Consider the following 12,647-nt stretch of genomic DNA (forward strand, 5'->3'; position numbering starts at 1 on the left):
GACAGTCTCCTTGGGTGTTACTCCAAAGTTCAAGTAGATAAACTCTACCCAGGTAAAACATTGTCTTCAGCACCCTCGTAACGAACATCATAGCAAAAAAACAAAAAAAACAAAAAAAAAAAAACAACAGCCGATCAACTAAGAAAACTGCATGTTATTATTTCTCCATGTTCAGAAACACCATTCATGTAAAACGCTCAATGCATGTAAAATGTCATTAAAACAGCATGTTTAGGAAGTTCATCAATAAAACACTCAGAAAAAAAATCACTATAAACTCAGATGAAAGAAAATTTTTTTATACGTTTATCAATGTTATTCATAAATATTTTTTATTTAGGATTTATTATCAGTGAGATAAAAAAAAAATAAATAAAAATAAATAAATATTGTGAAACCACTTTTCATAAGCAAAAAAATAAATTCTCAAGAATGACCATATATTTTTCAGTAAAAGTTGGTTAATGGTGTGCTTTTCTTATGGATTTCAAAGAACTTTATAATGGTTTCATCACATTCGCAAAAGTTTTTACATATACATGCCAAATTTCATTACTCTATTTTGAAGAGTTTTTTTTTCTAACAGAATTTTGTCAATAAAAACACAAAAATATTAAGTCAATATTTTCGGGGAATGTTTTTCCTTTCATTTTTCAGTTTCAAATGCTTATATTTCAAAACGTTATGGATGTAATTTGATTAAAAACTTTAAAACTTTTTAAAAGTCTTTGCTCAGTTTATATTTTATAAATATCCTATTCTTTTTATAGCAAAATCTAAAATTTTATTTCTGAATTGATTTGTGAGCATTGCTTCATGGAAAGTGAGGACTAAAGAAAGCACAAGAAGCAAGGGTAACGTGCCTGCTGAACGTATATCCATGGTACACCGTACACATCGTGTTCACCATTTTTAGAACAGGCCGTGAATTCAAACATAACATCTTACTCGAAATATGTACATCACTGATGTAATGAATGTGAACAAGAATATGATTGGCTGGTTAAGCCATAAATACTGACTGGTAGAGCAGTTTGAGGGAGACGTCAAAAAATAGCAAGGTGATTTAACAGATTATTATTCGAATACTGTGGCAAAGAGCATTCAATTACTTTAAATAAATACTAGTTAATTACTTTTTTATGGAAATCATTTCAGACAAGACATGAGGCCACTTGATGTAAGGAACTAAAATAATTTTTTTAATATACCACAAAATATGTATTGTAGCAAAATACTGTTGTAATACTAGCAAAAGTCGGCAATAAATGCTTAAAAATAATCTAGGATACGCTGAAAAGTAGAGGACAAAAAAGGGTGCACAAATTTCATATATATAAGAGTAAAAATATTAGAAAAGAAAGCGTTTTACTTACATCCATATACTGGAAAATATTTTTTCCATTTCGTTCTAACTTCTGCAAAACTTCTTCTGCACTGATAGAGAGGCTGGATGAGTTAATAAGAGGAGGGAGAGAAGGTGATAACGCATGACTAGAATTCCAAGATTGTGGTCCGACCAGGCCAGGCATAACGAAACGTTTATCTTTCGGAGACAATGGCCCCAACATTGTATCTGGCCAAACAGTACCTTGAATGTCTACAAGCAATAAAAACCATTAAAATTAACAAGTATTCACGTTTTCAAAATAAGCAGTATTTTCATTCTTAGTTAAATGGCATTACACACATCATCTGCTCTATAATTAATACCAATGTGTATTTATTCACATTTAAATTTAAAAAAAAAAATGTACTTCCATCGAATCATGCAAAAGATTAGTTTTCTAACTCCTGAATGAAACCATTTTACATGGTGAGGGAAAAGTGATAAAGTCAAGAAAGCAAGTCAGACAGCTACCTGAGACTTACCTCACCACCTGAAATGAATACATCAAGAAATCCTCCATTTTATAATAATAAAAAAAAAAAAAAAACAATTGTGAGGTTTCTTTCGTTGTTTTTTCTCTAAATAAATTCACCTTCAACTAGGCAATTTTCTATATCACTTTTTTCACCGATATTTTTGAAAGATATCCTCTCCTTTCAATTGTCTAGCCTTAATGTAAACATAAGTCACTTCAAGTTTGGCGGTGGTCGTAACCGCAAAGATGTCAGGTTTTTGTTCCCGTTCTTTTCTTCCTCCTTCACGGTACAGGGGTCGAGACTGCCTTCCTACTACCACTTTTTTTTTTTTTTTTTTTTTTTTTTTTTTGCTCAACATACACATCCCAACACCCGGGCAACACCGGGCTGAAATGCTAGTATATCTATAAAAGTGAAAGTGTGTGTGTCTGTGTACATTTCCCTACACAATAACTGTCAATTTTCAGTCTACAGACTCGAAATTTGATATACAGGGTAGTGAGATTTTGGAAAATTTTTGTAATCGGTTTTCGGCCAGAAATTTGGTTGTTAAGGGGTCAAAGTTCAACAATTTGACTTTTGAGAAACTCTACCAAACTCCGACAATTTTCGGTCTAAACACTTGAAATTTTAGATATAGGTTCCTTGGACATGGATCTAACTTAATAACTTGATTTGAGCCCAAAACAATAAATGTTAAGGGGTCATAATAGGAGTCAAAGTTAAAAAAAATTTGACGTCTGTGGTCTCTACCAAATTACTCAGACAATTTCTGGTCTAAACATTTGAAATTTTACATAAAGAGTATTCAGAGATAGGGCAAGCTTTTTAATCAGTTTGGGTCAAAAATTTGAGCTACCAATATATAAATGTATGTATGTATGTTTGCATGTCTGCCTAAAACCTTCAACAGAGGCGACAGATCAGTATCGTTTTGAAGCTCAACCCTTCAGACAACAAATTGGCTAAAAACATTAATTTCTTCACCCTCAACTGGGCACTTTTCTACAGAGAGGTCACTTTTTTCGCTGATATTTTCGAAAGTCATCCCATCTTTTCAATTGTCTAGCCTTAATTTAAACCTATGTCACTTCCAGTTTGGTGGTGGTCATAACAGCAAAGATGTCATGTTTTTACCCCCGTTCTTTTCCTCCTTCACGGTACAGGTTCGAGCCTGCCTTCCTACCACCACTTTTTTTTTTTTTTTTTGCTCAACACACACTTCCAAACACCTGGGCAACGCCAGGCACCCATGCTAGTACACACACACACACACACACACACACACACACACACACATATATATAATTGGTTGAGAAATTCCACCGAAAGAAAAATGTATATTTAAATAAGAAAGGTCACCAACAATTGCTATGTATTTTTTAACATTATTTTATTATTCCGTGTTTTGAAAGTATATTCATTACTAAACAAAATGGTGGTGTTTTGAAGACTTAAAGTGCTTTGGTTTTAAAATGTGATCATTTTAGTAGAAGCCCTTTGAAATCTGTGATTATCCAAAGCGTTTTTATCGTCACCTTCCTGGAAGAGATCCTTTATGAAAGGATAGAACAGAAATACGGACACAATATCAAAATACTCTTCATAAAATCTTGGAAAAGATACCTGGACGACTGCTTTATCCTCTGGAAGACCACATGGGGGGGGGGATATCAGAGAGCTCCACACTATACTACAAAACCTACACCCCAAAATAAACTTCACACTAGAACAGAGTCTCACAGAACTACCTTTTCTAAACATCCTAGTAACAATTAAAAACAACAACATAACTACAGACATCTACCACAAACCCACAGATACTCAACAATACCTCCATTCCAAAAGCCACCATCCTAAAAACTGTCTAAAATCCATACCCTACTCCTTGGCACGTAGAGTCTGCACCACAGTCACAGACAGACACCTCCGTTCAACTCTACTAAATGAACTGCAAATAACCCTGCAGAAAAGAGGATATCCATCACCATTAATACATAAAGGTATTGAACTGGCAGAAAAAATCCCAAGAGACAAACTAAGAAACCCCCCCAAAAGAACACAACAAAGAACAAATTCTAGCATACGTCTGCACACACAGCACAAACAACCCAGAACTATTTACACAGATAACAAAAAACCTCAGTCAGTTAAACTAAACATACTCAAAACAACAAAAATAATAAAAAGCAAACGCCAACCCAAAAACCCAAAAACCCATCCTAACCTCCTCTAAACTCGTTCAATACATTACAAAAGGAGTCACAAAATGCAATAAACAGTGATGTGGAGTTTGTGACATAATAACAGAAAGAAACACATACACATTCAAAAATCCAACACAAACATTCAGAATAAAAAAAGGACCTAAACTGCACCTCCAGAAATGTAGTGTATGCACTAAGATGCACAGCATGCGACCAATCTTACATAGGCGCCTCCAAAAACTTCAGCAATAGAGTGGCCTTACATTAAACATTAAAATCGCAGATAACAGACACCTCTGTTTCAAAACACGTGCATACATGCAGTGGAAATAGCTTCAAAATAATGCCAATCTTCCAAACAGATAATTACTTTTATTTACTTACACAGGATAAAAATTTCATAAGATTTACTCCCGAATTAAACAGAGCTTAATATCAACACACAAACAAATGAAATGCAAAACACACCTGCACGCACGTTCATAAACATGTACACGCCCACACCTAAATCAGAACCGATACATTAAAACACACACACACGCACTCAGCCACACACAGGCACAGCACCCCTATCTCTAGTATAACACATTAAACAATACCAACTTACTTCGAAACCTACAACACTAAAAAATACCTAGAACCACAGTGTAGTATCTGTTCCAACACTGCACCCACCCCTCCTACCCTCAGTCAGTGGAGGAGAAATCCTTCATGACTCAGATAATTCTCATTCTTATACTTGTGTCTTTCCAGGTGCCCCCCCCTTCTGGGGAGCGAGATCTTCCCCACACTAAAAAGCGATGCATCTGGCCCTACCCACATGGGGAGACAAACAAAAAATCCTCCATATCTATTTATAAATAAACCTTTTTATTTAAGCAAACATAATATTATGAATGCCCCATTTGACTAGGATTAAAACGAAATCACAATAGAAAGAAACTAAAATCTAAAAATCCAAAAAAATTAAAATCAAAATTAAATGAAAGCATCCCTACCAATTACCCTTGTTTCAGAGAAGCTGGTCCCCCACACCTCACACACATTAAAAACAAACTTGTATCACATTTGCTTTCTTAGGAAAGCAAATAAATTTATAATGTTATAAAACTATTAGGCATATAACATACATTTTACAAACCAATACAAGGAAACACACACACACACACACACACACACACACACTCGCCTACACACCCATTTGACCAAGTACCAACTCAGACCCTCACTTCCATCCAAGTAATAAAAAAAGTAGTAAAAGGAGAAAAGAGAGGGAAAAGCAAAAGACGGCAATGACCATGGTCTGACCTCCAATAAGAAGGGTAGGAGTGAAACACACCCGCACGTAGACATTTAGAATCATTTATAGACACTTCCACTGCTTGGGAAACATGTAACCAAAATGGACTGCGAAAATGCTTTTATACATTCTGAACACATTTTAAATATATTTTAAATGTTTTACACTTTGAATAATTTCTGAAGAGGACGCCTCGCAGAACGTCTGAAAAACCAAAGTCTTCAAAACACCACCGTTTTGTTCATTAATGAATATACTTTCAAATGAACTAATAAATAATAATGTACATTATATATTTTAAGAGTTTTATGCAAATAAAGTGATAAAAAAATTGAATATCATAAAATGGCATTTTCAGTAAGGTTTTATAAGGACTCCTCCCCTGATTTGTAAATATTCGTACAGTGTTTATATTAAGAATTTTGTCATAAAATTTGGAAACTAAACAGAAGAGATGTCACTTTTAATAGTTTGGAGTGTCTGAAATACTTTTGACCAGTCGTTTTTTTTGTTGTGTAAAAAAAAAAAAAAAAAAAAAAAAATTCCAACATGATGAGTATTGAAAATTTTGAAAAAAATTTCCTTCAAACTCCCACTGTTAACTAAAACAATCTTTTTACTGTTTTTATCCATTAAAAGTATAATTGTATGTTATTTTCTCTTGTGGTAGCTAGCAATTTTAAATCATAATACTCAGAAAAAAAATCGTTTTGAGTTTGAGTGTACACTGTCTTATAGTAGCATCATTAGTAGCAACAGTACAGCTGTAAACGGACATTTTTTTTTGTTGAGTTTCATTCCAGAACAAATTTTTTATAAATTGAAAATATGAATATAAAAAAAATGTTTGTACATGTTTAGTTAGACCTATTTTGTTATCAACTATACAAAGATTTTTAAAATTTGACCAGTGGTCGAATTTTAAAAATATTTCCATGGTTAAAAGACGAGAAAATAATCTTTCTAAATGTATAACTTGCCTGCATTAGTTTTTTAATGGTGAATTAAACAGTGTTTTGCTTTGAAAAACTGAAAATGTGAAATATGATTTTTTGGTTCACATGTCTGAGTGGTACACCCCCCCCCCCTCTATATTTTTTAATTTTCATCTTTTTTTACAATGTTTTCAGTGGATTATTATCGAATGAAAACTAATCTACCCAATTATAAAAAAATATAAAATTGATATTTAATATTTGTAGGAGGTGCTCAGTTTCTAGTCAAGTTGAGAAATAAAATTGTCTTAAACTGGAAAAGTTTATAAACGAAATAATGTGTCACTTGGTAGAAAAAAAAGACATGAAATGTAATTAAAAAAAATCAAATTCATTCAAAATTTGGCAACTTTAGCAAAAAGCTTCTTTTTTTTTTTCATATTTAAATAGGTGGGCAAAAAGTACTTGATACTTTTCCAAACGTCACGTTTTCTGTTAGAGTGACGTCACTTGTCAATAAAATTTATTTTTGTCTGTTTGTCGTAATTCTTGTAAAGTTTCACACCCCTCTTTTACGTAAGTTTACATATTTAAATGTAATTTGATGTTCAAAATCTAAGCCCAAACATTTTCAAAAGCCAATAAATACGAACCATAAACTGTAAATATGGGTGTCAAATGCTCTTTTGAAAAAAAAAAACTGCCTTAATCCTACTTCTAACCATAGGTATGAGTGGCAAGCCTCCTCCTAAAACCTTCTTTAGCCCTAACAATAATGCTAAGTCCAAGTGGCAAGCTCCCCACGAAACAAAATTCCTCGGTAAGCTACATATAAGCATAAAAAAAAGATCTTTCCTTAAAGAAAAGTGCACATGATTTATTTCCCATAAAAAATAAATTGGTCAACTGTCCTAAAATGCTAGAACGGTCTGGAAATGGTGAATTATTTTACATTAAATTTATGTGAAACCAACCCCTACTCTAAATTGTAAAATTGTTGTTGTTTTGTTTCTATCAAGTCTTCAGGATGTTCACACATAATTTCCCTTAGCCCTATTATTAACCCAAAGTCAGAGTGGCAACCTCCCCACCCTCTCATAATTGCACAAAAACCCTCTTAAAACTACACATAATTGGCTTTTAGAAAAAAAAAGAAAAACACCCAGAATTTATCTTCCATAGAAAAAAAAAATGGGTTAACTGCCCTAAAATGCTGGAATGACCATGATGAATCATTTTACACTAAATTCTAAAATAATTTTCGTTTTTCTTTCATTAAAGTTTTTTTTTTAGGTGTTCACATGTAATTGTCTACAAAGGTAGAATCACATATTTTGGGGAAGTGGTTGGTTGGAAGGGGAGATGTAACAGAGGGTATTAATCTACAATAATATCAAAGAAATATTGAAATACATACATTTTTAAACAGTCCAAGATTTTGATTTCAGTTTTTTGTACATAAAATGCATTACAATTCAGTTTTTAGTTCTCTAATTTCTTTTCTTTTAAGAGATACAAGGTATTTTTAAGGAACTGCAGCATATTTATACACATTTACTGCAAATTATTTGTAAAGCATTAATTTGTGGAGATTTTCAGTAGTAGGATCTGATTCCTTGCACAAAAATACATATATGTGGCAAATTTTATCGCTTAATCTTTTGTTTTAACAAAGATATAGCATTTTCACTGAAAAGGTAGTGCAAAAAAATATGACAAAACACATATTTAAGAAGGAAAAATATCCAAACGTGTGAGACACAAAAAAAGTCGTAACTTAATTTTAATCGGATTTAAAAATTTTTTAAAATTCTTCTTAGCTTATCAAGCTCTTTCTATGTATGCCATTATTGAAATACGTTAAGCCATTTCAATTTTTTCATGTGCATTGCTCATATATTTATACTAGCATGGGCACCTGGCGATGCCCGGGGTCAACATGAAGTTCCGTTTGGAACACATCTGCTGTACTAGGGATATTGATCATTTTTATTGTGTGCAACGTGGATACCCCCACAACAATTTCAAAAATAAAAGAACGGATAAAAACATGTAAATATAATCGCCTCCAAAAGAAGTATCTGATACCCTCTCCCCCAGATATTTCGGCAGAAGGGATACAAAGAGAAGCTATTCTCCAGATATTGACCACTTTTTGTTGCTGGTGTGCTAGACTCCCCCCCGCAAAAAAAAAAAAAAAAATTAAAAAAAATAGCAGCGAGTGCTAGAGCAAAAAAAAAAAAAAAAAAAAAAAAAAAAAAGCCGTGTAGGCGGACTCCAACCTGAAAAGCGAATAAAGGGAAAAGCTAATTTTCCCACTGTAGAAATAATAACGTTATAAACATTAACGCGTTTGAAAAGTTTCAGAACAAAATGGAATTCCTTTTATAGGCTTGTTTTTTTTTTGTTTTTTTCACTGGCTTTTTTGTTTCGTAAATAAAATAAATTTTTGACTGGTTTCTTTCTTTGTGTGTGTGTGTGTGTGTGTGTGTGTGTTAGGGGGGGGGGTAATTCCTGGAACGCTCAAAGATTCTGTATAGTTATTTCAAGAATAATGAAAACAAACAAGATTTTTTCGGTTATTTGTAAGTGTTACATTTATTTATTCATTTATTTATTTTTTAATGTTTAAAAATAAAGCAAAGCATCCTTTTGTCTACACAAAATTATTTTTTCATGCTAGAAATTTATTGCGATTAGCAAATTATTTTATGTGGGGAAGAGTTTCTTTTTTTGAACATATGAAAAAATATTTGTCAGGGGAAATAACTCTACCCGTTTCTAAAAAAAAAAAAAAAAAAATCGATGTTGGAAATAATAATTCCAATTAAATTAAATATATTATCAATATAATTATTGTTTAAAGTTGATGAAATAACAATCTTAAATAGAACACTAAAAATGACTTTCTTCGCTAGAAACTTAAACTAACATACAGCTATTTAATAAAATCGATTTTCCTTAATATATATGCAAATGAGGTGACCTCATAATCGTATATTTTGAAAGAACCATACTATATATATAGAAATAAATGAAATAGTAAAGTAATGGACCTTTTGTATATATTAATCAAATTGTGAACAAACAAACAGACAGGAATACGAATTTATATATTGTTGCCTGGGTGTTTGGAGGTGTGTGTGTTGAGCAAAAAACAGTGGTAGTAAGAAATCAGGCTCGAACCCATACCGCGAAGGAGGAAAAGAATGTGAAAAAACGTGACGTTTTTGCTGTTACGACCACCACCAAACTGGAAGTGACGTAGGTTTAAATTAAGGCTAGACAATCGAAAAGAGGGGATGACTTTTGAAAATATCAGTGAAAAAAGCGACCTCTCCCTATAGAAAAGTGCCCAGTTGAGGGTGAAGAAATTAAAGATTTTAGCCAATTTTTCGGTATTTGTCGTCTGAAGGGCCGAGATTCAAAACGATACTGATCTTGTGAAAATCCATCGCCTCTGTCGAAAGTTTTAGGCAGACATGCAAACATACATATATACATTTATATATTGGTAGCTCAAATTTTCGATCCAAACCGATTAAAAAGCTTGTCCTATCTCTGAATACTCTTTATATAAAATTTCAAATGTTTAGACCAGAAATTGTCTGAGTAATTTGGTAGAGACCACAGACGTCAAATTTTTTTTTTTAACTTTGACCCCTATTATGACCCCTTAACATTTATTGTTTTGAGCTCAAATCAAGTTATTAAGTTAGATTCATGTTCAAGGAACCTATATCTAAAATTTTAAGTGTTTATACCCAAAATTGGCGGAAGAGTTTGGTAGAGTTCTCAAAGGTCAAATCGTTGAACTTTAGCCCCATAACAGCCAAATTTCTGGCTGAAAATGGATTACAAAGATTTGCCCGAATCTCCATATCCTGATATCAAATTTCGAGTCTGTAGACTGAAAATTGGCAGAGTTATTGTGTAGGAAAATGTACACAGACAGACACTTTCACTTTTTTAGATATACTAGCATGGGTGCCCGGCTTTGCCCGGTATTTGGAGGTGTACGTTGAGCAAAAAAAGCGGTCAATATTTTTAAACATCGACCCCTATTATGACCTCTTAGAATTTATTGTTTTGGGCTCAAATAAAGTTATTAAGTTAGATCCATATCCAAGGAACCTATATCTAAAATTTCAAGTGTTTAGACTGAAAATTGGCGGAGGAGTTTGGTAGAGTTCTCAAAGGTCAAATCGTTGAACTTTGACACCTTAATCGCCAAATTTCTGGCCAAAAACCGATCACATCGATTTTCCCAAATCTCAGTACCCTGTATATCAAATTTCGAGTCTATAAACTTAAAATTGACAGAGTTATTGCGTAGGGAAATGTACACAGACAGACGGACACACAGACACGTTCACTTTTATGGATATATAGATAAAATAATATTTGCTACTGGAACAGTAACATAAACTCGCAATGAAGCAAGCGATCAACAGAAGATATTGTTGTTTTGAAGAAACAGCTTCCCGTGCATGTATGTATATAATCACGTTTATCAGATGTTTTAAATTGTAGGGTTTTTGATTCCAGCCTCCAAATTATGTCGAATAGGAGAGAATATGCACCATTCTGAAGCCTGCCTCTTTCTGTAGACTTGTATATAATAAAGTTTATCATTTTTTTCCCTTTGTGTAGTAATTCATCTCAGAATACAGATAAATTTTGGTCATCAGGAGAGAATATACATCGTTTTGGGGGCTACCTCTCTACATTTTTTTTTTTTTTTTGTTGCATATCCTCCTCCCCCATCTTATTGATCTGAGGCCAATTGTGTATTGCTAATATATATATATATATATATATATATATATATATATAAAAAGGATGGCATAACAAAAAGAAAACACAATTGCAACTTCACTTCCAGTTTTCAGATTTCGTAATAAAGCCCATATTCCTTTATTTTCTTTTAAAGTTGATAAGTTCTTATTCTTCTGATGAGTTAAGGGCGGAATAAATTTAAAAAATGACATAATAATTACATGAATGATTCTATGCTATGAAACAGGTGCTGTCAAGAATTGAACATTTTTACATTGACAGAAATAAACGGTAAGATGGTCAACATCTTGGAATTGGAATATAGTCTTTTGTCATTTATTTGTATATGCTCTGTAGTTACATCAAGCTTCATAAATTAAAGCATTGGTATAAATATAATTGAATAAGCATATTTTCCCATAAACATACATTATATATATATATATACACACACATGTGTGTATATATATATATATATATATATATATATATATATATATATATATATATACACACACACACACACATACCTGTATACATACATATATATACATACACATGATGATGATTGCAACGTCTTATCAGACGAGTGCCACTCCCTCAGACATTTAAAATCCATGAGCCCAAATGTCTGAGGGAGTATTTATACAAATATGATGTTACAGAGTCTTAGCTTTGTATGACAACTAAGTCTCTCTCTCGGTTCAAAATGTTGAGATCCAGCAACAAGCAAGAGCAAGATAGCCAGCAACAAATTAAACTGCAGACCAGCTTAATGCGGGTACTGGTCTTCCGCTTTATGGTTTTTTAAATCAGAGATTTGCTTCTCCTAGAAAGGTTGCCTTCACCACGGCTTTTACATACACATACATATATATATATATACACACACACACACACATACGCATTAATAAAACGATAATGTGGGGTCTTTAGTTTGTGATGATCATATTTATTTGCATTTGCATCTGGTCTGTTGCATTCTATTACCCGAATTAAGGGACAACATTAACAAGATGATGACTGGGTTCCTCATATTCACAATTAAAGGAACCCCTGTTGATTATGATGTTCAGATCTTTCTTCTGATCCCTACAGCTTTTATATTCATTTAATGTCATTTTTTTTTTTTCATGGTATATGTGGCAACACCACGCTCAGGCTTATTTTATCTGTAAAACTGTCAAAGGAATAGTGTTTATCGGTTAATATGTAGCAATAACACACACTCATCGTACATGTGAGATGTTTATAATGTTGATCAGCATCCATTTGAATGGCTTAGGACTCAGAAAGCAAGCGTTTTTTTTGGATTTATGTGGATTTTCTCCATTCACAAATGTTTACCATCTCTTTTGTAAACACTATATTCATAAACGACCTTCCCTGATAAAATTGTGTCCGAGACAGGTATATTTGCCGATGATATATTATTATATTATAATAGGCATCAGGAAAAAAAATTGGCGTACACATGTTTAAGGCAATGGCAGAATCCTTAGAAGGCAACCTCCAGTTCGTAGTGGAATGGGGGGTATAAATGGATGTTAACATTTAATG

General features: G+C 32.8%; 1 protein-coding gene across 1 annotated transcript in view; it reads right to left on the reverse strand.

The window, feature by feature from the left end:
• The window catches only part of LOC145291231 (cobalamin trafficking protein CblD-like), a 65,193-nt gene that overhangs the window by 19,725 nt on the left and 32,821 nt on the right, over positions 1 to 12,647 (reverse strand). The window contains exon 4 of the mRNA XM_080136828.1: positions 1,377 to 1,600. Coding sequence (XP_079992954.1) covers positions 1,377 to 1,600 — 224 coding nt within the window. The remainder of the gene's footprint in view (positions 1 to 1,376; positions 1,601 to 12,647) is intronic.

This window comes from Euprymna scolopes, chromosome 12, assembly GCF_053919585.1.
Source record: "Euprymna scolopes isolate OS-2025 chromosome 12, ASM5391958v1, whole genome shotgun sequence".
Lineage (NCBI taxonomy): Eukaryota > Metazoa > Mollusca > Cephalopoda > Sepiida > Sepiolidae > Euprymna > Euprymna scolopes.